The sequence below is a fragment of the Haliaeetus albicilla genome, chromosome 10 (genome assembly GCF_947461875.1).
Source record: "Haliaeetus albicilla chromosome 10, bHalAlb1.1, whole genome shotgun sequence".
NCBI lineage: Eukaryota > Metazoa > Chordata > Aves > Accipitriformes > Accipitridae > Haliaeetus > Haliaeetus albicilla.
This window is the reverse complement of record NC_091492.1, coordinates 33,820,364-33,847,783: the sequence shown is the minus strand read 5'-3', so window position 1 is coordinate 33,847,783 and position 27,420 is coordinate 33,820,364. Positions and strand designations below refer to the sequence as shown.

General features: G+C 39.0%; 1 protein-coding gene across 1 annotated transcript; it reads right to left on the bottom strand.

The window, feature by feature from the left end:
- Positions 1 to 593: 593 nt before the first annotated feature.
- On the bottom strand, positions 594 to 21,931 carry PIWIL1 (piwi like RNA-mediated gene silencing 1). Its single transcript, XM_009924316.2, has 20 exons — positions 21,745 to 21,931; positions 18,662 to 18,812; positions 17,864 to 17,989; positions 16,117 to 16,331; positions 14,886 to 15,007; positions 14,147 to 14,227; positions 13,073 to 13,270; positions 12,581 to 12,692; positions 10,264 to 10,384; positions 9,518 to 9,635; positions 9,242 to 9,356; positions 8,076 to 8,263; positions 7,404 to 7,476; positions 6,870 to 7,070; positions 6,449 to 6,552; positions 5,897 to 5,967; positions 5,209 to 5,362; positions 4,148 to 4,273; positions 2,861 to 3,008; positions 594 to 2,107 (listed from the first exon to the last, which is right to left on the bottom strand). The coding sequence occupies exons 1-20, from the start codon at positions 21,823 to 21,825 to the stop codon at positions 1,991 to 1,993; spliced, it is 2,622 nt and encodes an 873-aa protein (XP_009922618.1). The 5' UTR covers positions 21,826 to 21,931; the 3' UTR covers positions 594 to 1,990.
- Between the last annotated feature and the right edge of the window lie 5,489 nt (positions 21,932 to 27,420).

The window sequence follows — 27,420 nt, the reverse complement described above, 5'->3', positions numbered from 1 at the left end:
ACGCCCAGGGAGCAATTATTAAGCATGCAGAAATGGTGCAGGCTCTGTGTTCAAACACTGCACCCACGTGGAGAAGGAACAGTCCGCACTGACCGTTTCCTACCTTTCCGTAGCTGACTAAGGAAACAGCTGCACTAGCTCCGCTTCTGCTGACCTCAAATGATAGAAACCAGATCAGAATGAATACAGGTATAAATAAGTGATACGTAACTAGGAAGAAATACAAAATCCTAAGCACTGAATAGGGAAAGCTACCACTCTATGACATCAGAAAGACCAAAATATTTGCCAAAACCCCCTATGCATCTCTTCATTACAAATTTCATGTGGAAGGAAGAGGTTGGTATAGTTCTCTCAGACTAGGAAAGAAAAAAAACTGAACTGAATACAAGTTACAGAGCTCCCTCATTTTTCAGAACTGTCAACAGCTGCTGGAGTTTACTGTAGAATAGAGGCTCATCTAAATGCAAGACTCCAGGAGCTTTCCAGAGGTAAAGAATGCTTAGAAAGTTATGCTAGCATACATCACAAAGTATGTCCAAAGCCCAGTCTTGAAATACGTACACAAATACATCTAACACAACCCAATGAGCAAGGATTACAGCAACAACTTTATTTAAATCTCACAAAGAAAAGGAACAAGCTCCAGAACAAGTTAGTTTAAAAAAAAACAGCGCTAATCCAGATTCTTCCATGTGCACTAGTTTGACTCTGCGCCTGGTAATGCAAAATCTGAAATCAACTTTCATCAACACAACTGCTACTTGCTTTACAAATTAAGCTATTCCTGCTGAACAGTTACCAATGAAAATCCTAGAAGTATAATACAAACCAAGGCCTAAGCACTTCCCATTACTTGGAACTGCACAACCAAAAAAAAAACCCAAACCATTAATAGTAAAACTATCTACTTTTTTGCACATCAGTGCACTGATACTCTTAGTTGGAAATTATTTTTCTCATTTAACAACCATGCAATTAAACAGTGTCAACCAAGAAATTTAGTTCATTTCAGTTATGAATTTGCAACTGAAATGATTTACTCACACTGTGTAGTCAATATGAAGTTACAAGACTAAGAAAAAGCATGTCAATAGGATAGTCCACGCTAAGTCACACAGCCCCCATAAGAGCATTCAAGCTTAGTCAAAGCCATCGCTTTTTGTGGAGAGAATACTGTAGCCGTAGATAATAAAGGTGCTCCTATAGCTGTGATAAGATACAGAAATAATTTTGCCTCTGACACTCATTCCTGAAACTCTGGTACACACAGAACTTCCTCCTCAGCTATGCCAGTTTGAAAACATCCCACTTTACTTCCCTCTGCTCCTAGGGGAGACACAAGTGAGCACAAGACAGTTTCTAGTTAGTCTACAAATCACTTACAAGGGCAAGTATTAAAAACTCTTCCACAGGTTTTGCAGCGCTATTAAAACAAAGCCTTGATAACCAAGAATGTCTGATAGCCTCTTTTTAAGATATGAAATAGTTCAGGAGACGAAACTTTGCCCTCATTTTAACAGCCAAGAAAAACAAGGAAGCAACAATTGCATTTTGAAAAGTAAAAGTGTAATGTGCTAGCTGAAAAAGTTTGGATTTTGGTCTGTATAACTATATAACTTGTATGCTAAAGATAATTCTGTGTAAGACTTCCCCAAAACATAAATAAAAATAAGAACAACTAGTAATCTTTTGTGAAGAATCCCAGAAATGCTTTAGTAAATAAGTTTAAAAAAAAAAAAAAAAAATAGTCATTATAGCAAGCAGAGACCTATTCAAAATGCAGATCTGCTATCTCAAGCTTTTTCCTGCTACAATGAAAATAAAGTTCCACAACTGCACATACACGTCTCTTAAGAAAAAAAGAACAAACAAACAACATCAAAACAAAAAACAAACAACAAAAAACCCAACCAAAAAGCCACACAAAACCCCAGACAATTCTACATTCCCAGGAACTATGCTACTTTTTTTAGCTGGTAACTCAACTTCAAAGATAGTAAAGTCTGTCTGAAAGCAACAGGTTTGGTTCTCTGTGAATACTCTGACCAACAAGGAAAGCCAGTTTATGAGCATATTGGCAAGGAGCAGGTACTCTGATAACACCCTGCAGAAGGGAAGAAAAAAAAAAAAATTATTTTCAAAGTAATTTAAATAAGCATGCATTCACTGTAACAAAGAGAGTCCTGGAATTCAAGCCTGGATACATGTAAAATTTATGTTCCCTATAGTTTATGCCCATTTGTAAAAACATTACATACACTGAATACATTAAAAAAGCATGCTTTATAGAAGAGCAGATGCAAAACCACTCCCAACTCTATTCCCCTCCTCAATTCGAAAAAGCCTCTTACGCAGGTTTACATTTGATGCTGGATCTCACAGCATCAAGGTGGGACATGGGTAAGTCGTGAAATATTTATGATTACCAAACTGACAAATCTAAAGCCCACCTCAGGCATGACCTCACTGTGTCCTGATCTTGGTATGCAATAGAGGAAGCTTCAAGGGAAATGGAGGAACACAGTTCCATCTCCACACAAAGAAGTATTTCCGCAGGTGAGAAATAATCATTTCAGTTTTGCTTTTGACATAGAATTTGGGAGTAATACTCAAAACAACAAGTATTTACTAGTAAGAATAAAAATGACTTTAATCTTCAGACTTTAGAGAGATCATGTAATTATAAAACGTCTAGTTCTCAAACCACCACTCTAGGTCAAGACGCATACTTGCAGGCTTTTTGGATCTGCATGGGTGTTTTAAGGACACCTTTTTCTACCTTCTTGTGGGTTGTTACTGCATAAAGATGCACAATCTTAGAAGAAAAATATTATCATTTCCCAGAGGAAATACTTACCGACCAGTTATAGTACATGTGACAAAGTTTGTAGGTTAAACGTTGTACGTGATCTGGTTTCAGTTTGCCTGTGTCATAAATTACGTTGTAATGAGTGGGTGCAACACAACCATTTCTCACTGCCTGACTCACAATAAAGAAATCATACCTGTAATAGAAAAAACAAAACCCCAGAAGTCTGATACAGAAAGGGCTGCTTTCCTTAGAAAAATGCAAATCCCCAAGAATTTGTCTGACTTATTTTCTTCAAGTCACTTTATGCATATTTGAGTAAACTGCAAAAGTATGCCTATGGTTTGGTCACAAAATAATCAGTTTCCTCTATTTCTGAAAGGCCAGGACATCTGGAAGAATGTGAATAATCTTATTATATGGAACAGGTCTTAAGACCGTGAAGATCTTAACCATTCATCATATACAGTCTTCCTCCTGATAACTACCCTGCACATGTACTTAGCTTATGCTCCTCATTTACTCTCGCACCCTAAGCGATGTTTGGATGTTTGTCACCTATTGCAACACTTGGGACACCTACAGCCAGTTGGTAAAACAGAAAACAAGAAAGGCAAAACTACCTATCAGAACTGTGCGCTGCCACAGATGACTGCACTGCTCCCTACGCGCTCCAGCGTCCCTTGACCGAAGTCAAACCTTTCATCATATACTGAATATGCTTTGCATTTCCCACATACCTGACCTAAGTGCCATGGAGTGTGACTTACAAAAACGTTCATTAACAGCTAGCAAGTGAAGTCAATGAGATCTGTGTACATGTGCTACCTACACACAAAACTGTACAATTCTGAGTCTTCTTCTAGTGACTTCCTGACCACCAAAGAGTATTTCCAACACTGGCTCATAAAATGCACCCTTACAAAGTAACAAAATTTATGTGCAATGTCACAACTACAGCCAGACAGAATTTCATTTCAGTTAAGGACAGTTGGGCAATCCTATCAATAGGCATTCATTCGGTACTAAACCTTTAAAAAATCAAAAAAAGAAACACCAAAAAGTGAAAGAGAGACACGCTTAGTTAAAAGCGTATGTAATACTCTGATATATACAAATACTGCATATTGGAAACCATGAAATATTGCATAATGAATTAATGAAATTTAAGCTTGTCCATTTCATCTACACAGTCACTATAATTTCTTTTCAAACGGACAGAAGCGTGGAAAGTGTTCTTCTACTCAATCCCACAGTCAATTTAATATCAGGTATATTTCCTTTGTTATCAGGTTGCCAGCAAACAGAAGAAGTGTTACCTCTTTACTAACTTACCATTCCGGTCTGGTAACCTCCACGTCAACAACAGTACCAGGGGGTGGGTTTTTAAGTGCTCCACCACACTGTGCAAAGAACCTGGTATTCACTCGTTTCTTCACAACTATTACAGTAAGTCTTGGACTAAAATAAATTAAAATAAAAGAAAAAAACCAAAACTATCCTGAAAAACTGCTCTTAGAGTATTTCAGGAGCATATTCTCTAGAGCTTCAAATTAAAAGCAATTTTAGAGTTCTCCAGGGCATTAATTTCACATATAAGTATTCACCAATCATTGATTTAGATTAAATAGGACATTGTTCATAACTTTAGATATTTAGTTTCAGGTGCAACTTTGATACTATTTCTCACCAATCCAGCTTATATTTAACTTCACAGGGAGACACAAAACAGACCAAAAAGGGATCTTCTAAATAAAGATCTGATTTCTACTATCTCTCTACCTCATCTTTTCATATAAAAAACCACTGTGTTTTAACAGTATTTTTGGTAAAGAGCAAGCCATTAACAGAAGCTAGACAGAAGTAAGCACTTCAATTCCTACTAGCTATAATTTGTTTTGTGCCCCACTTGCCTGCAGCATCAGGAAATATTTTCATTTTTCAGAGCAGATTAAGAAACCAAGTCACTGCAGTTGATAAGTTTTAAAGCAGAATGTTGAAAACTGTGCAGAACTAAGTGACTGGACAATAGATAGTCCTTTCAGAACTGGGAAGAAAAAAAAATGGACCTACTAGACACATGCGATAGTAATCAAGCTGTGATCAAGCAGCAGGAAAAAAGTATTAATTACCACATGCATCAAGAATGCCAAAAGAGTATCTGTGTATACGTGTGCATTGAATACTCATGGTGCATGTACTAAAAACTTTTCCTATTATATTACAAGTTAGGTATCTCAAATCATGTAAACAATCATCAGAAAAGCAGTTATTTGAGCTCAAGTAAAAATAAATAAGGATGAAAAGATGACAGAATCTTAATCTGTAACCACTTTTTGTATCCCAGTGTGTATTTTCTTGCAGTATAAAAAGGGTGTTGGCAGAAACAAACTTACTTGTAGTCTTTTCCAACACTCTTCAAGCAATCCAGAAATTGAGGCACTTCGTAATTAACCAAAGTATTTAGTTGTCCATCTCCTACACCATCACGATACACAATAATACGAGACGGCAAATAATTATTCCACTTGAACCAGTCTCTTAGAGCAGCTTAAAAAAGAAATAAAAAGAGTAAAAGCTGTTAGCTATAATGACAATTCATTCCAAAACAAAAATGGACTTTTATTACTGGAAAAACAGCAGTAAGTTTTGAAACCTGAGATCTTCAATCTTTCAGTAACTTGAAACAGGTATGCATCATGATACACAAATGCTACCTGCAAAAAGAATTCCGGTTTACCTGTGTACCTACAAAAAAGAAATAACCTAAGAAGATTAGCTACTCCGCTGGCCTCTCACACAGCAAGGAGCTGTCATCCTTTAAATCTGTCTGCTTTAAAGCATTCTTTGAAGCGCGTTGATAAGTAGTATTTAATTATTGTTAAGAAACACGGGAATCAATGAAAGAATGTACACAAAATGCTATTAATTTTCAGCAATATTTACAACCATGTTTTTAATCTGTTTTTATTTAAGTGCAACTTGGTAACACCTCCCCTCAAGGCAGCTGAGGAGGTGTGTTTTGAGGAAGCTAAACTGTCATTCGTTAGATCTGACTCAACAAGGCGGAAAGCTTTCCCTTACTTTGCAAGCAGGCTTTGAGCCCATCCACAAGTTCTTGCCCACGACCTTGAACAGCACAGCGGGAGAACCACCTGTGAAGGACAAAATAAAAGATGACCTTCAAAATATTTCCCAGGCTTACTTCAATGAAGCTATTTTTAAAATGGCTATGACCACTTAGTCTTTATGGCTACTGCAGGTCCAGGCAGTCAAGCAAGAGTTAGCATACTATAATAATATTTACCTCGCAAAGCCCCTGTGGTAGACAAATGCCTTAGTGCCACGTGCAATTCCTATCAAAAAACTTTCGCGCAAGTCAACTCAAAAGGCAGAAAAGCCTGTCACCCCAATGCCCTCTATTCATCTCAGCCTTTGCCCCACCATTTGCCCCCTCTCCCAAGCACTGTGGAAGAAGGACAAGGCTATTCCTTAAGGGATGTAGTGGAAAAAATAATTCATAATAGTTCTTATTAACAGTGAACAGTAAATCAACTTGGACATTTTCATGATGGCCCACTACTTTTCAGTTAAGCGAAAGATTTTTATTTTTTTTCTTTGGCATTCAAATCTTACCGTGTCATTGTTTGATTCAGGCTAGCAACAAATCCTGCAATTGACTGCTTTCCAGATAAAGTGTCATGGTAACAATCAATTCCCACAACCATTACCTGTTTCAGCTTAAAAGGAATCAATACAGAACGTGTATTAGTACATGAAGATATGCCAAAGCACCTATCATCTCCATCCTGTCGTGCAACAACATCATGACATAAGCTGTGTGGTTTCAGGACGCTTAAGTAAACCACAGGCACTGAATTCTTGAATTAAATGTCTCCTTATGTCATATTTAACTTCATGCCTCTTCTCACAGACACAAAACAAACTACACAGAGAACACTCGATTTTCTTTTTTTGAGGAAAAAGGCTTGCTTTTTAAATAAGGCTCAATAAAAAAAACGGTTATAATTTAAAAAAAAAAAAAAAGATTACTTACTGGGATCTCAACACTCCAAAGTTCTCCACCCATTTTACAGTTCATCTGTAAGGCAATTTTTGTTGCTATGGCCATAGCAGTCTGAGGCTTGCTTAAAGTGCGAGCAATCACACATTGACTTGGAATGGGACAATCTGTACATAAGTATTTCTTGATAGCATCATATTTATCCTTTCGGGAACTAGACAAAACACAAACTGCCTTTAAAGAAAAAAAATGTTTTTAAGAAGCTGCATTCTCAGATTTATGTAACAGTTGCAGTTCTTTAGGAAAAGTTTCTTATACTCAAGAGAAATATTCAAGAGTTGACAGTGAAAGAAATACCTGGAAAGTTTTAGTGTCTATACTTCAGAGCCAATTACAAAGGCTCTTTTCCAGAACAATACTCAGTCTGGGGTTTGAACAGGAGTATGAGAAGGCATGTAGTAGATATGCAGGAGCCGGGAGTTTTATTTCTGAGAATGAATCCCACTAGTCTTAAAACACCAATTACAGAGATTAACATGAATAGAAATTATGGATTCAAATACATACTATGTTTGTGTCAGGGGTAACACTTTGCTGCAAAACCCTTAAATAAGCTTCTGTTCTATCATCTACTTCAATCCTGAAAAGGAGAGAAAAAATGCTTACAGAAAAAAAACAACAGCTATTGAAACTTGAACAAAAACATAAATGCTCATTATGCACCAGTACTGTATGAAGTGTCACATTTATAGCTAGTAATAGACACACAATATTCACACATCTTGAAGATTAAGAGGAATCACCCCCAACTTAGGCTTCAAAGTGCAATGAAATTCAAATTCAAAAGCAAGCACAGGTACTCAAAAGAAGATATTTGCAATGAGAACAAATCAGAATATATCCAAAGTCAGCAAGAAAATACATATTCCTTCTTGTACTAAATATAGCTCCACTTGAGAAGGTTTTGCTCAATGACTATATGTCTAATACTGTTTGGTTTTGGCATGTTTTAACCCTCAGAGAATGCTCTCACAAATAAAAGCATGAGTAAGAAAGTTAGTCACTAGAGAAAACAGAACAATTTGCATACTGATAGCAACTTTGTTTTATTAAAAATCTCACAGAAATCGGTAGTGTGACATACTATACTATCTCCTCATTTAACAGCCTAAGCAGGCTAACAGATACACCTTAATAAGTATAAAATGATTTTTCCATCAGCTTTCTAAGGACACTTACATGGTTGCCTTGTTCATTCTGATGCCCATAGATGGTGTGACTTTAAACAGATTTTGAAGTAATGTATTAGCAGTATCATAGTTGCGCCGTGTGTATATTAATAACCAGTTGTCCAGAGGCTTTGCACAGATTAAGGGAGCTCCCCTAGTTTCCTTTGACCAATCAGCAAACTGAGGATTGTAATTAAACTGTAAATAAGAGATGGTAGAGAAAGAAAATCAACACTCTACCAAACAAGCTATACCACAACTACTTCCTAATACACCTCAGGAACAGACTGTAACACTTTCGCCTAGAAAAAATGACTTGATTTTTATCTGTTCTTTTACTGCTGTTGTCACTAACTTAAAATAAGCTCTACCTAGCCCTTTCATGAAATCCTACACTCTTCAAATGTTTCATTCATAATTATGCAAAGATACTTATGATTTTTAGCCCAGATAAGTTGTTACTATTTGCTGCACAGATTTTGTGCTATAAAGACATAGCTGTTTATGTATTGACATATTTTTCTCCCATTTTTCTTTTTAGTAAGGTAACTTCTTGAGAAAAAGAAAAGTACTATTATAAAGAAGATATCAGAACATTTCAATAACAAGAATAAAAAAAGCTTTACCAAATACACAGATCCACAGATCAAAATACCATAAAATGCCCTTTTCCATCTAGCATCCATTCAAAACAAACAAAAGATCTCTACTACTGAGCAAATATATAATGTTTTACGGCAATCTATGACTTAATTGAAATCTAAGTTATTCATACTGAAGAGTCACCCCATGTTTGAGTGAACAGATACTTTATGTGTTCTATCTCCTGAACTGAAATAATTGGTGGCTTTTCATTTGAAAGCCTTGCTATTTTAATAAATGGAAACTAGTTAGAAACGTCTCTAGTCTCCTATCTGAAATGACTTTGTTTAGAGAGAGGGACCTTTTTGCAAGGAAGACGCTATTGTAATGCAAGCCAGAAAAATCTTCAGGGGGTTCTAAACAGAACTTGTAAACAATTTAAGAAGTTTGCAAGTCTCCTGTTTGGACAAAGACTTGTGTATAACGTTTTCACTCATAATCCTTCATTTATAAACCAACAAGTAGTTTTTCCTCCCTTAAGAACTTGCTTCATTAGTGAGAGATCCAGAAGACTTTAGAAGTTGTTTTATTTACCACATTTCCTGATTGAAGGATCTTTTCTCCTTGAACAACTCTTCCCGTAAAGGATAATAAATTAGAATCAAAGCTTAAACCCCAGTCTCGGAGTTCCTTCTGAACATTGTCATCTCTGTTTAAAAACAAGATTTAAATTAAAACAAAGAAATTTGTTCTTGCTGAGACTTTTCTTTTTTAAAACCAGGAAGACTTCCAAAGTTTTGTTGCAAGAAATAAGTTTATCATACAAATTTTTCATGACAAAGAAATACCGAAGTTATTAAGGTAGCATACTTTTGGATGTAGTCAATAAGTTTCCCAATTTCACGTTGCCTTTGCTCAGGTGGCAGTCGTGTATGAACAGCCAAGTCCTTCATCATATTAAAATCATTACGCATCTTCTCAGTTAATCCTGTTAACAGCAAAATCTTTTTCTGAGTAGAAGTTAGACTAAGAAAAGTAAACTTGCAAATCATGCAGATTAACTATGCATGTACTGCAGACATGTAAAGTGGTGTCAGTAGTGATCAAGATTTTCAGCTGCTCCGTGTACATACATTCCTATCTGCACAGAAAAAAAAATTCTGGATTTTTGCACTTGAGAGGAAACCACACAGGACATGCAGCTCTTTATTTATATTTCCAAAGCAAAAAAAACCAGTGCTGAGATCGACAGATACTCACTTTGCACTAGCAGTATCTCAGAGGAAAATACCCATTTCCATATCTTACAAAATTATCAATTTACAGTAAATTTCTCTTTTTCAACAAAAGTTCTACCACCAAAAAGCTCCACAAGTTATCAGTGGGCCAATGTTGAACACAATACATAAAGACTATGCAATATCGAAACACCTCAAACTTTTCAGCCTCATTTAAATATCTAATCTTTTAGCTACAAAACTTGTTTCTAAGCTCACATTTATACAAAAAAAAAAAACCATTTCTACTTAAGTTGGCAAGAGGCTGCTGTCAAAATACCAGTTTCAGTAGGCATTATGGTTTGACAGATGCTTTGATATGAAAAAATGCTACAGTACCTGTTAGGAAGCACAGCTCTGGAATTAGAACCACAGGTCCTGGCATGATGGTCCCTCTCCTCCTCCTAGACTGACTGATCAAGACAGGCTGGTTCAAGTCAGTAATTTCTTGATTATATTGCTGTATTAAAAATATGTATTGTATGTTAGTTTATTCATAACAAACACTCACTTTTCTTAGTAATAATGGTCACTTTAGAAAATGAGTATTTTTCCTAAAACAAAACAGAAGCAACAAGCAACATTTTCCAGTTAGCACATCTAACTTGAGAGGAACTGGTTTTGTCAGAAAAGGTCAAACAGGGAAGCCCTATTCTCTCTATTGGTGCCACCAAATTATTGAGTTGTAAGTGACAACAGAAACAATGCTTCTGCCTTGCTTGAGGCATTATCGCTCAGAGTACCTAACTCAAAATTAGGGTGCTCATTCCAGTTCAGTAATGGACAAGGTTCCTCCTCTCTAGAGCAATTTAATTCAAGACATCACAAGAATCAAACAAGATTCCAAGTGAATTTTCTGAAATTTAACCCTCCCGCAACTTCTCCTTGCATCTGGCAAGGGTTGGTCTGTCTAGCAATTGCTAATTTAGTTTAGAAAAAAGAAAAAAGACACAAAAAGGTGACACAAGCTGACAGTCAACAAACATACTTCATAGTTTGACTTTTTTTTTTCTGAAAGAGAACCACACCTCAGAGATCTTGGATCTATCTTATCTCAAGGATAGCATTTACAAACAGAAAAGTGAGATCACACAGCAAAGGCAAGAAGGCAGAGAAAATTTATCATTTATAAACTCCATCCTGAACTAGAATGGATAATATAAGTTTTGCTCCTAGCTTATTAAGTCCCATCCTGTTTTACAGTTGAAACTGATGTGCAGAAAGTTACAGTTACAGTGGTAGGCCTCAATGGTAAAGAAGGTTAAGCTATGGAAGACATAGATAAACTTTGTTTCAAAGAACCAGAAGTATCAAAGAGTAATTTCTCTTAAGATGACTGTGCATATATTCCATCTCCAGTAAACCATCAGCAAACTTGCCGAGGGTACACTCTGCCCCATCATTCAGATCATTAATAAAGATGTTAAACAGGACTGGACCCAGTATTAACCCCTGGGGTACGCTGCTAATTACTGGACTCCAGCTACGCATCTTGGCACCAATGACCACCCTCTGGGCCCGGCCATTCAGCCAGCTTTCAATTCACTTCATTGTCTGCTCATCCAGCCCACACTCCACCAGCTTCTCTACAAGGATCTTATGGGAGACAGTGTCAAAAGCCTTACTGAAGTCCAGGTAGACAATATCCACTGCTCTCCTCTCATCTACCAAGCCAGTCATTTCATCACAGAAGTTTATCAAGTTGGTCAAGCATGACTTTCCCTTGAAGCCATGCCAACTACTCCTGATGACTTTCTTGTCATTCACGTGCCTGGAAATGGTTTCCAGGATTAGCTGTTCCATCGCCTTCCCAGGGATCAATGTGAGGCTGACTGTCCTGTAGTTCCCTGTGTCATCTTCAAGATAGGAGTGACATTTGATTTCCTCCGGTCCTCAGGTGCTTTGCCCTACCACCATCACTGTTCAAAGACTATTAACAGTGGCCTCACAATGATGTGAGCCAGCTGCCTCTGTTACTTGTAGGTACAACCCATCAGGGCCCATGGCCTTAGCTATGTCTAATTTCCTCAAGTATTGCCTGACCTGATTCTCTTCCACCAACGCTGTCTTCCTTGCTCCAGACTCTTCCCTGGTCTCTAAGGCCTTGCTAGTAAAGACTGAGGTGAAGGCAGCATTCAGTACCTCACCTTTTTCCACATCCTGTGTCATCAGGGGCCCCAACTCATACATAGCAGTGGGGTCAAATTTTCCCTAGTTTCCCTTTTGTCACTTATGTACTTACAGAAGCCCTTCCTGTTGCCTTCAACATTCCTGGCCAGATTCAATTCCAGCTGGGCTTTGGTTTAACCTCATTCCTGCATGCTGGGACAATGCCTCCATATTCCTACCAGATTACCTGTCCCTGCTTCCACCTTCTGTATGCTTCCTTTCCGAGTTTTCCCAGGAGCTCCTTGTTCAACCATGCAGGCCTCCTGGCATTTTTGCGTGACCAACTACTCGTTGGGATGGACTACTCATGCCAAATCATGCTGCATAGGTTACTTACTGCTCTCAGATTACATAGTATCCATTAAAAATAAAATTCTATTAAAGAAAATTATGAATTACAAATCCATGCATCATAAGTAAACTCTAACAATGCTCTAACATTTCAAGTTAAAGCATAATGCACATGCTGACAGTTAAGTTTCCATACCCTTTTGTAGTAGTCCACGTAGCTGATCTCAGAACCATCTGCTTTTCTAAAGGTACACTGTGGATTGACATCCCAGTCGATGTCATCAACTCTGTATGTTCTGTTATTGTACCTAAATAAACAATTTAATCAGTTGGGTTTTTTTAAATCTTAACTCAAACAGTAAAGAAATAGAACTGCAGGATGAAAAAGTTAATAGCAATACTCATGTAAGAGGACAGTTTTGCTCTTAGCAGCAGCAGTAACTTCAAGTTTTCAATTGTAACAGGCTATCAATTCTACTAAAAGCTAAATTGTAATAAACCCAAATGAAAACAGAACTAGTCCAATATGTACTTCCTGCTTTTGTAAATGCTGTCACCTCGGTTAGTTTGCTAGCTTGACAATGATACAATTTTCATGCTTTCTGATGCTTCATTGTATACTTCAGGACATGGAACATCCCCCAAAATAAACAGATCTCTAAGACGACAAGAGTCCAAAGAGACTTACTTTGTAAGAACAATTAAACCTATCAGCTCTTTAGCACAGGCATCTCTAAATCTTTGCTCTTCAACCTGGTAATACAGACTGTACATAAAATCCAACACTGTTTCACTGCGAAGAACCTTATGGCTCACATCTGTACATAACATAATGCTTTCCTCATACTGGAGGATAGAACTTGTGAAGCCCGGCCAAACCATCAACCTGCCAAAAGAGAAGATACAGAATCTTAACGTGCTTTAAAGCATCTCTATTCTCACCCCTTGAGTTATTTCTGTCCACTTTCCCAGACACTAGAAAGTAGTCAAGACACAAAGAAACCATTATCCAAATATGAACAAGCTTTAAAGATTGAATGATGTAACAATATAAATGAAGTGAAAGAAAGGATGCCTCAAAACGTAAGAAATTCATTTCATGCTATTAGTCTTAAATATCTTACATACAAAGTGTATAGTTATTCAAGACACTTTAAAGAGAAAAAGACCAACAGTTTATCTAGTAGAACACCGTCCAGTTTCTTCCATCAACCAGGTTACATAGGCTAGGTTAACGGCAAGGAGTACATCACAGCCATGCAATGGGGCCCCAGTCAAACTCAAGCTCAAGCTTACTAACTTGTACAACAGGCCTAGGGCTAGCCAGAAGCATCAGTCACCTTGTACAGGATCCTGGCAGGGAACAGGGACAAGACATGACAGCTAGAAATAGGTGCATTCCAGAACTACCCATCCAGTGGGGTATGGCCAGATATGAATTTAAATGGCAGATTAAATGGCCTTCAGAATGAAGGCTGGACACTCCTGAGCTTCAGAATTAAAGCATTCAGAGATCTCAGCCTTACAGACATTTAAGCAAGGTTTCTGATATTGGAGTAAAATGTAATAGCAGAACACACACTGATAACGAGTAATGAGATCTTACACATAGAAGAACCTAAGTTAGGAGAATGACGTCTCATGCTTCCCAGAAATACCAGGTTTTAAGTCCATGGTTTTATTACATGATAAACCACCAGAGCAATATCAAAATGTCATCCTTTCCCCCTGCACCCCTCCTAGAGTATCCTTTTTGCCAAACCTGTGATTAGGGATGTTGATTGGGTCACTGGGGTTGTAATAATTGCGTCCAATCTGCTGCAAATTCAACATCTTCAAAAGCCTGGAAGTTGAAATATGGATGTCATTTACCATTATTATTCAGCTTATCAAACTACGCATGGTCCCATCCCTCTGCACAACCTCATTTTTTTTACCTGACTACAGAAAACAGTCACAAATGTGAACTTTTGATTAAACTCAATTTAGAAAGGCCCTGAACACTTATTAATGATAATTAAACAGCTAAGTTAGCATACAACCCACCCCTTCACCAACCAGCTGAAGGTAGCAGTCTAAACAAGCTATGTTTCAGATGAACCAGGTAGTCCAGGTACCAAGTATACATGGAAAGACTACAGCAAAAGGTGTAACCTGCCAGTCAGAGGTCCTGCACTCCTATTTGCTTTAAGAGGCAAATCCACAGACTCAAAAGGAGGGCGGAGACAGGACTAACTGCCTACAACAGTTAGCACCCCAGTGTGAATCTGCTTGCTCATAGAAAAGGTATAAACATTTCATGCTAGCATGTGCCAGAAACAGGCATATAACTGCACATTAAAAAGTTGCCAGATGTGGTTGGCCACATAATAACAGTAGCCTCAAAGGCTTAAAAATTTACATTTGTAATATTGATTTGTAGTCCATTCTTTGGAAAGGAAAAACTTAAGTCAGATATTTGTAGAATGACTTCTTATAAAGACATAACTTGGACAGCAAACCTTCTAAAAATGATGTTGTAAAATTGCAGACATGTAGGTGAAGTAGGTGGCAACTCATTAGTCAACGTGATTGTTATCTTCACATTCTCTCCATTTCGAGTCCTACTAAACACTTCAGTAACCTGAGAAAGTGAAGTTAAGTTAATAAAACTAGAGGCAAACAGGGCTATTCTGGACTTTGCTCCATTAATATCAAATTGGACTTGTACATTAAGATTCTAAATAATAATTCAAGACTTAGCTGAAACAGGAATTTGATTTCCTACTATGACTGTAAACTACAACCTAAAATGTTTCATTCATTTGGGTGAAGACGACTAATGGAGTAGAATGCAGGCTATCCCCAAAGCAGCTGAATTCAAGATGAAGACAGGGAGATCACTTACCAATTACCATCGCAGGAAAAAGACTCAGCTTGAGGAAATAAACTTAATATATTGCCTATTAATATATATTTAATTACTGATTCAGGTACTGGGACGCAAAAAGACGAACTTTAAAACACAGAGTGAAAACATCTTCCCCCTCTCACTTGTGCAGGCTCAACTTCACTCTGGACTCCTCTGCCCCCTCTGTTAACACAACTGGTTACACTCAACCCCTGCAGTAAGGCAAGCGAGTGGCACAAGGGGCGGAGGGGGGTGGAAGGGAGGCAGGGGTTACCAGCAGTACATGGCATTTTCCCTCTGCTCCTCCTTTCTTCTCAGATCTTTCTTCTGCTCTGGCATTTGTTCCCCACAGAGGTGCCATCAACTCTGCTGATGGGCTCAGCTTTGGTCTGTGATGGGTCCATTGTGAAGCCACCTGAAAATGGCTGCATACAGCACAGGGCAGCCCCTAACCGCTTCCCACAGGGGCCACCCCAGACCCCACCAGCTACCAAAATCTTGCCACGTACACCCAATACATCCACATTTCAGTTACGCTGGATGTTAAAAACCAGAAGTTATGAAAAGATATAAGCAGAAAGAAAACTAAAGGAAAAATACTGTCTGTGCTAACCACTTCTGTGCAGAGGATTATTCCAGCCTGTAGAACCTAAGCATTAGAACCAGAAGTTTATTACCAAATTTCTCTATGCAAGTAAATTAGCTTATATTAATATATTCAATCCAACTAAATGTTGCTCATCAGACATCAATTCTCTAACTTCACCCAGACCAGTAAGAAACAAGTAGCATCATAAAATACAAGTCAAAATAAAAAATAAAATAGTGTTCTTGTATCACACCTTTTTCCCTAGTTTTTTTGGCAAGAATAATATTGATCCATCAAATGCATGTGTCTTTCCAATTAGCTCTTCATGCTGAAAGAGCAAAGCTGATCGAAGACGGCGTGCTTCCATCTCAGGACTATAGCCAACATGGTACTGATATAAAGCCCACTGGGGTCGAGACGTCAGACGAAAGTAATTTGTAGTTAATTTTACCATAATACCTGAAGAACCTAAAATGAGAGGCAAACATCTTAGTAGTCACAAAATTTTACCAGCAACAGCTTTGACAAATTTTAAAAAACTAAGGCATTCAGACAAAGATTAGAGGTCAGTTGTGTTCTACAACTGTTCTAGCTCAGTAAGCTATAGGAAATGCTCACATAGGCATAGTGTTATCATACACACTAACCCACTTAGAGCTTTTTATAATTCCTTCAGTTGTCAAGAACACTCTTGCATCAAATGAGATAAGCATTTAGATCAGTAACCTGTCTCCCAAAGGGTTAGTACCAGGTACTAGAGATGAATTTCCACCAAAATATAAACTTCCTTTGTGAACAAATTAATCTTTCTTTACATGAATTATAAACATAGAACAAAAATTAACAGTATCAATCACTAGAGATATCCACGCTCCCATTCATATGGGACAAGATGACATTTCTTTTGGTATTTCAAGATTTTTTCAAATAAACAAACAAGCAAACAAAGACGACAGTAAGAACTAGCTCTAGATCACTCAAAGTATTTCTTCCCATTTTTTCATATGTCATTTCAACTTCTTTTAGACTTAAAGACACAAGCCTAATACAAAAAATACATTGCAGATAATTATGGATCACCCATTTTAATTTGGTTTTCATTACCCATTTTTTTCCCTATCTGAAATACAACACCCCAGATGAAAACAAAAAAATCCTACCACATACAAAGCATGTATATTATACTAGAAAACTGTACAGAGCTATGAACAGAATACAACAGGCCGGCAATACAGCTGCCTACAAGGTATGACAATCCATGATCTAGCATCAGCATAGCTCTAGATAGAAAATCTAGGTGAGAAAGAAAACAACTATACTGCTTCTGGCCCAAAGTGACTTGAGCAGAACTAAGACCTACCATCCCTGGGCCTGTGGCATGCTGCACTTATTCAATTAAGCAAAAGTGGACTACAGTTGCTGTTATATTGTTGTGATGTCTCACAGAGTCACTTGCAATGCAAAACTATTACCAGCACAGAACCTGCACTGTTGAACTTTAAAAAGGATTGCGTTCTAGCAAGAAGGCAGGACCATCATGACAGTCTGCTTTTACTTCTTTTCATATGCATCATTTCCTCTCAAGGGAAGAAGCATATGACCTTTTATTTAAACCAAAAAGTTTCTTCAGAAGAGGTCTCAAATTCCACATTTATTACAAATCTTTATAAATTTGGTTAGGTCAATGTGTTACAAACCAGAACTTCTAGAAGCAAACCCACAGAGTCCTGCTTGAAGAAGTGCAACATACAAGGATCATCATTTATGTCTAAACAGTTGCAATTTAAAATGCTACACAACTTCTGCCTGAAGCAGTATGCCATCAGACATGTCATCTTACTGCTCCTCTTCAGATATCGGGAGCAACTTATATCTTTTTCTAGTACACTATGATGATTTTTTTTTTATTTGGCTCTCTAGGGAATACTAAAAGCAGAAACAAAGCAAAACTGTTTTTCATTTCAACTTACTTATATGTCTATAGTCTAATCTGAACATACCAGTTTTTGATTCTTGAACATGTTCTATGGCTTGCCGAGTATTTATCCCAAGGTCATGGAAATCTCTGCGACGTCCACCCCTATCTGCTAAAGACAATTCTTGAAATCCTGCAGAAATCTGTAATCCTATTGTTTTGAAATTTGAGGAAAAGGAAGAATTACAGTCAAGTCTTATATACAAATAAGAATTAAATACAACTCAATTTTGAAAGTCAGATATATATCAAATCAAGAGAAATCATGAAATACTAGGTTTCAGCTTTTACTATGTAGTGAATTAATCTTAAAATAGCATTCAGGTAACACATATTAACTTCATAAGATTTACAGACAGTTAACTAGTAAGCAAATAGAACAGCTCACTAGCCAGATGAAAAAAAGATGTAAACCCTCCAAATCAATAATCTCTTCTGCAAATACAAGGAGGACAGACCTTTCATTTCACCTCCAGCTGGCACCAAAAAGTTTAAATACACTGTTATCATAGAATCATAGAAATTATGTGAAATAGGTAAGAAAGTTTAATTTCCTTATTAAGACTCAAGAAAAATAATGAAACATCAAAATGAAATGTACTATTGATATTCATGCAGTTAATTGTGGCAAGTGCCATCTAATTTATTTTTTTAAACTATTTTGATAGAGGACATGGTACAGATGGAGTTGGAGCACACTGAAGATAGTTTTCAAAATTCCTGGTTCAGTTATACTGCACCTTAGAATGACAATAACATCATCACAAGGTATGTACAGTGAACTTTGCTCTTGCGGGCAATGAACTTTTTCACCCTTTCTGACCTTCTGGCCTTCTCCCGTTCCGGCCTTGTGGAACACTCTGAGAGCCTCTCTGTCGTCCATGGCCACCAGGTTCTTCTGATACTGATGGAGGAACACGTGGCTGCTGAGGTTGCCGATGGCCAGGTTGCTGACTTGGCAAAGTTTGTTGAACCTGCAACAGTTGGGAAAAACTTTTCTTACTGCAACTGCAGAAACAGCATACTTCCAAGACTACAGCAAAACAAAGTCACTACCCAAGTACAGAATGCTCGAATATCCGAGTGTAACAGTTGCTTAAGTTTAAATCTTTCTTCCTATATTAATGAGCAGAGTTATTACTCTGTACTTCAAACTCCAAAATAATGGGGTTCAGGAAATTTTTTTTGTCACTTAATAGTCATTAAACTAGTAGCAAATGCAAATGTTCTCTTTCCAAGCTCTAACTAAAATTTCTGGACTTCTCATTTTTAACAACCCCTCTGATACTTCAAGCAGCTGACTACTTATTTTATAAAACCAGCTTTTGTAATTTTAGTGTCTAGTGGATAAACAGTATTAAGAAGTGTCATGCCTGGAAGAACGGCAACACACAACCTTTAGCCATGAGCAATCCCACAGTTCAGAGTTTCATGTTACCAGATTACAGTCTGCCCCACAAGTTAGTCCCTCCAGGAATAATCAAGTTCTCTACTTCAAGTGTAAGCAAGCAAGAGGCCAATATCAAGGATAATCATGAAAGCTAAGCTAGAGAGCCAGCCTGGCTCTGTCTTGCCCTACAACATAGCAGTAGGAACCCCCTGAACCAGTGTCACACAACCTGCCAGCAATCCATTGCTGGAGTTCCTCCACTCCTTTGCTCTCAGAGCTCTTGGTACGTGTCTTGTAATTCCCATATGCACGTTCTAACACTGAACACAGGATCAGTAACTAAGGAGGCCCCTCTGTTCTTATACTCTCCACCTTATTTTTACACATTATAAGATCTGCAAAAGTACACCCTCTTAAGAAGTCTGTAAATACCCATAAGCACTACTGCAAAGATTGAATGTACACAACCCTAAAGAGTATATGTCAAAATTATCAGTCCAATACTATCACAGTAACAGCATATTATCACAAGTTTTGTGCTCCCTGAGTATTCATAAAAGTAGTTCAGGAAAGATCAGTTCTGCTTTGGCGCTCTCACTTACATCCTATCCTTGCCCCCAAAGGAAGTGGCAATGTCACATACATGGATTCTCTAGTCTGACTGCTAGGCACTGAACCGCTCTATTCTGAGCTGACTATATTGCTTTCCCATCCATTAAAGGATCAGAGCAGAGCTCTGTGTCAAGTCATAAACTGAAGGAAGAGTTTATACTGGAATCAGGTTTACTGTATGGCTGGGGGGAACGGGCTTTTCAACAATCTCATTCTTCAAAGAACCACAAGATAATTCAGACTGGAAGAAGCCTCAGGAGGCCTCTAGCCCAACCTCCTGCTCAAAGCAAGGTCAATCGCGAGGTCTGATCAGGTTGCTCAGAGATTTATCCCATCTGCAGGGATGCCGACTCCACAACCTCAGTGGGCAACCTGTTCCAGTGCTTGACTGTCCTCATCATGAAAACATTTTTCTTTATGTCCAGTCAAAACAACGCTTGCTTCAATTTGTGCCCATTGTGTCTCGTCCTCCCACCATGCACCATTACAAAGAGCCAAGCTCCGTCTTCTTGGTATCCTCCTTGCAGGCTGCAGCCTCCGCATTGGGAAGGACTTCCCAGGGACTGACCAACCTATCCTCTTTCCTACCACTGCAGCAAGAAAGATGACGGGGTTGTCAGGACATTAGTAAGGAAAGGTAGGCCCCTGACCTCCTTAAATCCCACTAATGCTTTTTGTTAAAAGCCTCAGTAATAAGAACTTGGTGTATTACGATACCTCTGTATCAGTCCAGTGTAAAGTCAAATGGTATGGTTCACTTCTACAATATATGGCTAGTTGTTCCCATCTTCCCCTGTGATCAGCACAGATTATGTTCTCACTTAAGCCGAGACAGAGCACATGCCTAAGCCTCATTTTCCAAACATTTAATATAAACCCTCTTATTCATTCCACAACCTCTTTTCAACATGTCTTTGGAAATGCTTCTGGAACTAACCCTCTTGGAGGGAGATACATGCAGTCTACATGGTAGAACAGTGGCAACCTATATAGAAAATAAGCCAAAATGGACTTTTCTCCACTCAGACTGCATCAATATTCACAGTCCATGTAAAGTACCTAGCCTTACCATTTCCTTTACTTTCCTCTTTACCCACAGCAGAACACTGATACCACCTCCTGACTCCTGCTAACAATTCTACTGAAGTCAGAGAGACCAAGTTTGAAGTAATCAGGTCTCTCAGGTTTATAAACTCTGTTCCAGGTTCAAGAGGTGCATCAGTGCTACTGCTAATGCAAGATGCATTTCACTATTTGAGAAACAGAACTGAAAACTACCTTCCATCATGATTTAAACTCATCTGACACTGGCAAAAAATGGACTAGGAACACTCCTCCCACCTAATCACATTCTCAAATGAAAGATGATTATTAATAACTGACAAATTTGAGGAACTGCTTTAAAAAATCTCCACATATGTGGCAATGGCTGCAAATACAGAAGTATCAGCCATTTTCAAGCTACAGTTTGACTAGGGCATATATGCACAAAACAAGCCCTAAACACTAGTTCAAACGCAAAGACAGAAAGTCCTTGATATTAAAATTAAAAACATGTCAGGACACCTGCCGGACCCAGGTTCTGCCCAAATACGCATCAATAGCAGCAGCAGCCTAGTATATTCTGCATCTCTGCAGGGTATCATAGTGGACAAAGCAAGCTATGAAAATGCCTACCTATTTCCACTAGCTGTTTTATGACAACTGTATTATATAAAAGTACTTGTTTGTAAGCACACAAGAATTTCCTTAATAAAAACGAGTTAATACAACTATACACCTGACATAATATATACATACACACATATATCATCTAACATATATACCCAATATTAAAATAGGAAGTAGTTGAGCTATGACATTTCAAAGCCTTGCTGCGCTCATTAAAAAGAGAACCAACTTACAGGTGCGGCTCTTACAGAAGGACTAGCAGTCTCCAGTGCTGGAGGTCTTCCTCTTGCTCTGGCTCTAGCTCTTCCTGTCATCTTCTAAGACAAACCACCTACAGCATTAGCATTCAATCTTCTCCTTCCCCCATCCTTATTCCAATAAATATTATGAGCAGCATTATTGCATTTGCCCTTGTTTAATTTCAACTGGTTCAGTAAAACATACCCTCCTCTGCAAAATTCCCTGCTCTTGGATCTGCACACTAACACAGCCATAACAAGCAGTTTTACTTCTTTTTCCCAATTTTCTCCCCCATCCCACTGGATGGGGGGGGGGAGTGAGTGAGCGGCTGCGTGGTGCTTAGTTGCTGGCTGGGGTTAAACCACGACACAGCTTCTTGTAGTCAAGTTTGAACCCACTGGCACAGCCCACCACAAATTCTGAAGCTGTGAAGAAAGTCGACTAGATTGGAGAGCATGGCAGGATCCGCAACCTCAGCCAAGCATTAACTCAGGGCCTACTCACGTTACTTGCAAGTTACACTTGAGACCCAATGCAGCCTAATCTTTAACGTTGCCCTAGGAGCAGCGCAGGCTTCACCCAAAGCACATGCCAACCCTTACCGCTTGGTCAGCTCCCTGATGATGCAAACCAGCCCCAGAGACCTGTCCGTCGTGCCTCCCCCCGCCCCCCCCAGCAACCTTCCTCTCCGCGTGGGCTCAGCGTGTCCCTCCCCACCCCCCACCGCCAGCCCGGCCGAGCCCTCGGCGTTACCTCAGCCTGCCCCGGGCCGCCAAAGGGCTCTCCTACCGCCCCAGCCACACACAACAGGCCGTCCTCTTCACGACGCCACACGACTTTGTTCCCGCTAAGGCCAACAGCCACTCTCGCAGCCGACGGTGCCCGCAGGCCGGTCCCTCGGGCACAAGAACCGACCGACGGACCGACCGACGCCCGCCCCTCAGGCCCACCGCGCCGCGCGCAGGCGCGCACCTCCTGGGCGGCACGCGCTGTGGGTGCAAGGCGGGAACGCGCGCTCCGCCCCGATTGGCTCCTGAGGCCCGAGCGCTGCCGAAGAGACCCGAAGGGCGGCGGGCGGAGCCGAAGGCGGTCGGACCGGCCGCCCGCCGTCAGTGCTCACCCCCTGCTTCTTCGGGCTGCAGACGGAACTGTGGCTGGGCCTTTCCCCTCATAATGCTGACGCGCTGTTCTCCGCGTGGTGAGGTTCGGGGGGGTCCCGTCCTCGTCCTCCCCGTCAGCCCCGGCGGCCTGTGGAGAGGGCGCTCGGCGCCCCCTCAGGAACGGGCCCCTCGGGCCTCACTGCTGCAGCGGCCGCGGGCAAAACCGGGCCCCTGACCGATGCTGGTCACCTGTGGGAGAGGGGAGTTTTACCGCTAGGAATTATTTCCTCTTGGTGCCGTTCCTTGCTTGAAAAGTGAGTTAACCAGAAGGTGGAGCAATAAAACAAGAAATCAAACCCTGAAGTTGTTTCAGCGAAGGGCTGCATTCGTCAGCAACATCCACAACGGTGCCGCTTAAACTTCTTGCTCTTTTCCAGAGGTGTACAGAATACGGGCAGAAGTTATTGGCAATGGACGCGATGTGCGTAGCGTGGAAACTGTTGGCAGGAATGACTTGACAATTCGACTAAGCATCAACAGTTCAAAACACATAAGCAGCCATCCTTCCGTTGAGGTAGTTCTTCAGCAGGCTAGCAATCAAATAGAAGAAAAAAAAAAAAAAGGCGCCTTTTCCTAATATATCAAGGCTGATTCAATTTTTATGATTGCTACAGAGGATCACAGCTTGTATTTTAGATACTTCACAACAGAGCTAGCAAATCTTATGACTTGGAAGTAAGCGGCCTTAAGTGGGAATCAACTCCATAGCAAGCTTTCCCTGCTTCTGTGGAAAGACAGGATGTCTAGACAGCACCAAGGCTCCAGTGCATGTTTCTGTTGTTTTTAAATGTGCCTTTGCTTAAAGATTAGATGGCTGTGATGCACCTGGAGACCCAACCTCAAGGGACAAGAGATAATATTATCTAACTAAAAACTTACCTTTATAAAAGACCAGTCTGATCTCATGAGGTCATTTACAATTTTTCAGGTACCTGCAGTGTATAGAGGACAAGGTTCCTTTTCCTTGTTCTCTGTTATTCCAGGTAGAAATGGGTGACACTGTTAACATTAATACTTAACATAAATAAGACAAGTATCTCCTTTTGTTTGATTTAGATTGTCAGTTTGTTCCTAAAGCCAGTTTTGTTGTACTTAATAATGTCCATGTAGCGACCCACTTAGGAAGCCAGATTCTCTTCTACAAGTTAAAAAGAAGAGCTTTCAAACTATGAAAGTGTGGATATTGCCGCTTAAAGATAGCTGAAGTACTTTTAGCATGTGGTTTTTACTATTCACATATAAATCCAGATAAATATTTAACAAACTCAATACATACACTTAGATGGGGCATGTTCAGTGCTTTTAAGAGCACCGATTACTGTTTGCCATGGGCTCTTCACCCACAGTGGCAACTTTTATTGCTCTCTATCCTGCAGAACTCTCCAGTGGGTCAGAGGGTTAAAGCTGCAGAAACACAATATGCAGATTTTCTTGGCTCAGCAGTATTTAAAGATAAACAGAATATAAAGATGTTGTCAAAGTCATTTACGTTATGTAAATCACGAGAAAGCAGAATGTGTGTGTTGGAAATAGCTATGTTTGTTTATTCATTTAAAATATCTGCTGTACTTAATGTTTATTTTTTTATGCCAAATTCCTTACATTTCACTGCAGAACTTAATTATCTTTAGATGGGAGTTGTTAAAAGTACTGAATCAGGCTGCCCTAACTACAGCAATTCCTTATAAAGTGAAAATAAGCATCAACAATAAGCACCCTCATTTTTATACGTGGGTTGTCAGACAGTTAATTAGTACTTAATGAAAGATAGGTTCCAATTTGGTTTTCACAGTCTTTCAGACTTGTTTTTGTTTTTTTTTTTTAGCAATTCAAACCCAGTTAAAACTGTGACTCCACAGGTAGGCTTAATGAATTTTCACAGTCAGAGGGAATGTGGAAATGGCAAGGCACCAACTGCAACAGGTGCATCACGTCCTTAGTCCTGGCTGGTTTCTCAGAAACACTGAGAAAAACAAGATTTTGAAAATGGTAACTGTTTGCATTTTATTTTTTCTGTGTTACCAAAAAATCTACCAATGCTGGACTTCAACATGTCGAAATATCACATGTGAAATAATTTTTTCACAGCTACTTGGCTTGTACTTTGCGTTGATGTTTGTTTTACCCATGATGCAATTGTTTTTGCCTACTGTCTCCTGTTGCTACAATAAGCCATTTCCCATACATGTCATCTCCAAAGGGGAAAAGACTGCATGGAAACAGAACAAAGAAAACAGAACAAAAGAAAATCAGGGATTTTTCCAAAGGCCCATTTGATGTACAAGTATAAACAGGAAAAAGATGCCTGAGGAGGTAGGAGCAGGAACTGTACTACCAGACAGCTGCTAACTTGTGTAGTTAGTAGCACTTTGGGATTCTGAATGGTAATAAGTGATTCCAACGCACACAGTGAAGAAAATGCTCACTTCAGTACCTTTAGTGTAATGTTTAAATGCATTGCAAACTCCAAGCAATGTAAGTTGAACTCTTACCTTCACGTCTTTCTTGTAACACCAAGTCCAGGAGTCACTAGCTCCTTTGGTTCTAGGCCCAGAAAAGGCACATACCTCCAGATACCAGAATAAAAAAGTATTGTCTGCTATGATGAAGCAAGAAAAAATAAGGAACACTTCACAACAGAACTCAGCAATTCATACATGAGGCTAGATTTTAAAAAGCCCAACATGTTGCTCCTGAATATTATTAAATATTTGTTAAAAAAATTTCAAATGGGAATTGCTCAAAAATAAACTTTAAAATTCAAGTTCCTGTGGTAGGTATTAAGTATTCACAAATCTGGACCACAGTGGTTTTACATTCTTAATTATTTTTTTTCTAAAGTGAGAGAAGCAAGGTTTTAAAGACTCACTATCAAAAATAATATCTCATGAGTTAACAGTCTTGCTTCTTCCCAGTGCAAGTTTTTAATGTCACATTTAGTTTACTGTAAGTATGCTTGGGATAGAGGAACTGATCTGCCTACACAGTGGAGCCTGGTTTACTTACTACCTTGGGCAGAGTATGGGGAGCAGGGAAACTAGTATTTACATACCAAAACAGAAAGCAAAAGGTATGTTATGGAAAAAAATTGCTACTAAGGAGATAATACCCAATTCACTGCATAACAGATATAATGCAAGCATTTTCTCTCAGGCAGAGGGAAAATATATTTTTCAACTTTATATTTCCTCTGCTGGTCTCTAGTCTGTTTTTTTCATCCCTAATTTCTGTTTTTCCTTCAGATCCTTACTTCTTTTGTTTGAGGCCTTATTTGCAACTTGTTTCAAAACATCACTCACTCTGTTCTTGGAATCTGTGTAAGACTGTGCTGTTCCCCTTGACAACAATATGTTTTGTTTCAACAGAAGCAAACTGGTTTTCTGTTTCGTGTGTTCCCTGTTTACCAGGGTATCTAATCACTGCAGTTATCACTGCTTATTCCAAGCTCTGTTTTGTCAGACTGTGCCCTGAGCCCCTTTTTCCTGAAGAGAAAATGGCCTCTCATTTACAAACCATAATTTCCCTGCTAAAATTTCCTGTGCTGTATCAACTTAACTCTATTTTCTGTTAACTTCTGCACATTACAATTTCACATCAGTCCTAGCTGACATTTAATTTGTATCCAAATCCTGAGTGAAGTGAGCAAGAAGTGATTTGACGGAAGTTCTCAATAAACAGCCATATTAAATGGAGAGGTCACATTAAACAGACGGGAACAAGGCCTGCAGAAGTTAATACTATAATTAGATTTGTAAAGCTTATTGTATAAATAAGTATGAAATTTTGTAAGATATGGTCGTATCCTTTGTCATCTATACTTTTTAACTAATAAGAGGAGGAGGAGAATTGGTGTATGGAGTATGTTAGAATAGAACTGAAACAGTATTTTGATTCAGGTATTATATAGAAAAATATTGTATTATTCCAAAAAGCAATGGGATGTATTTCAGGAGAGAGACTAGCAAGAATTCTTAAGTTTAGATAGATTGATTTCAGCTCATTTAGCAACCCGGTTTGATCTAATTGTCTTTCTATTGCTCTGAACATTCCTGAATTATGCAGAGAATTTGGGTTATGTGATTTAGTGTTGGATTAAAAAATGTCACAGCTTAACTTTCTTTAAAATAGTGTAGAACTTTGTTCACAGTCAACGAAGTTCATTATTTTTTTGTTCAAAGCCCAGCTGCAAGCCTGGAGCATTTCTCATAAATATCAGGAAGTACCCGAAGCCACAGTCAGGATTAAAGAGTTGATCTGAACCTTAGATCTCAGCTTTAAAGCTGTAATGTACAGTGAATTTGGTTTCATGGTAAAGGAAATGGTAATTGCTGAAGTATGTTTTCTTAAGTTGCAAAATCATTTTTGAAATGTTTTCATTGAAACCTCTGTCAGCGCTGTGCATGAGAATGAGTGGACTTGCAGCACAGCATTTATGCATGACCACAGCACTGAATTTGTGGATTGGTGTCACTAATACAGAGCCAGAGGCCAGCGTGGCTACTCCTTTGT

Coding starts and splice junctions, on each gene's coding strand:
- PIWIL1 (XM_009924316.2), bottom strand. CDS start 21,825: ATGACAGGAAGAGCTAGAGCCAGAGCAAGAGGAAGACCTCCAGCACTG. Junction 17,990..18,661: donor GAACGGGAGAAGGCCAGAAG/GTCAGAAAGGGT, acceptor TCAAAACAATAG/GATTACAGATTTCTGCAGGA. Junction 15,008..16,116: donor CAAAAAAACTAGGGAAAAAG/GTGTGATACAAG, acceptor TCACTTTCTCAG/GTTACTGAAGTGTTTAGTAG.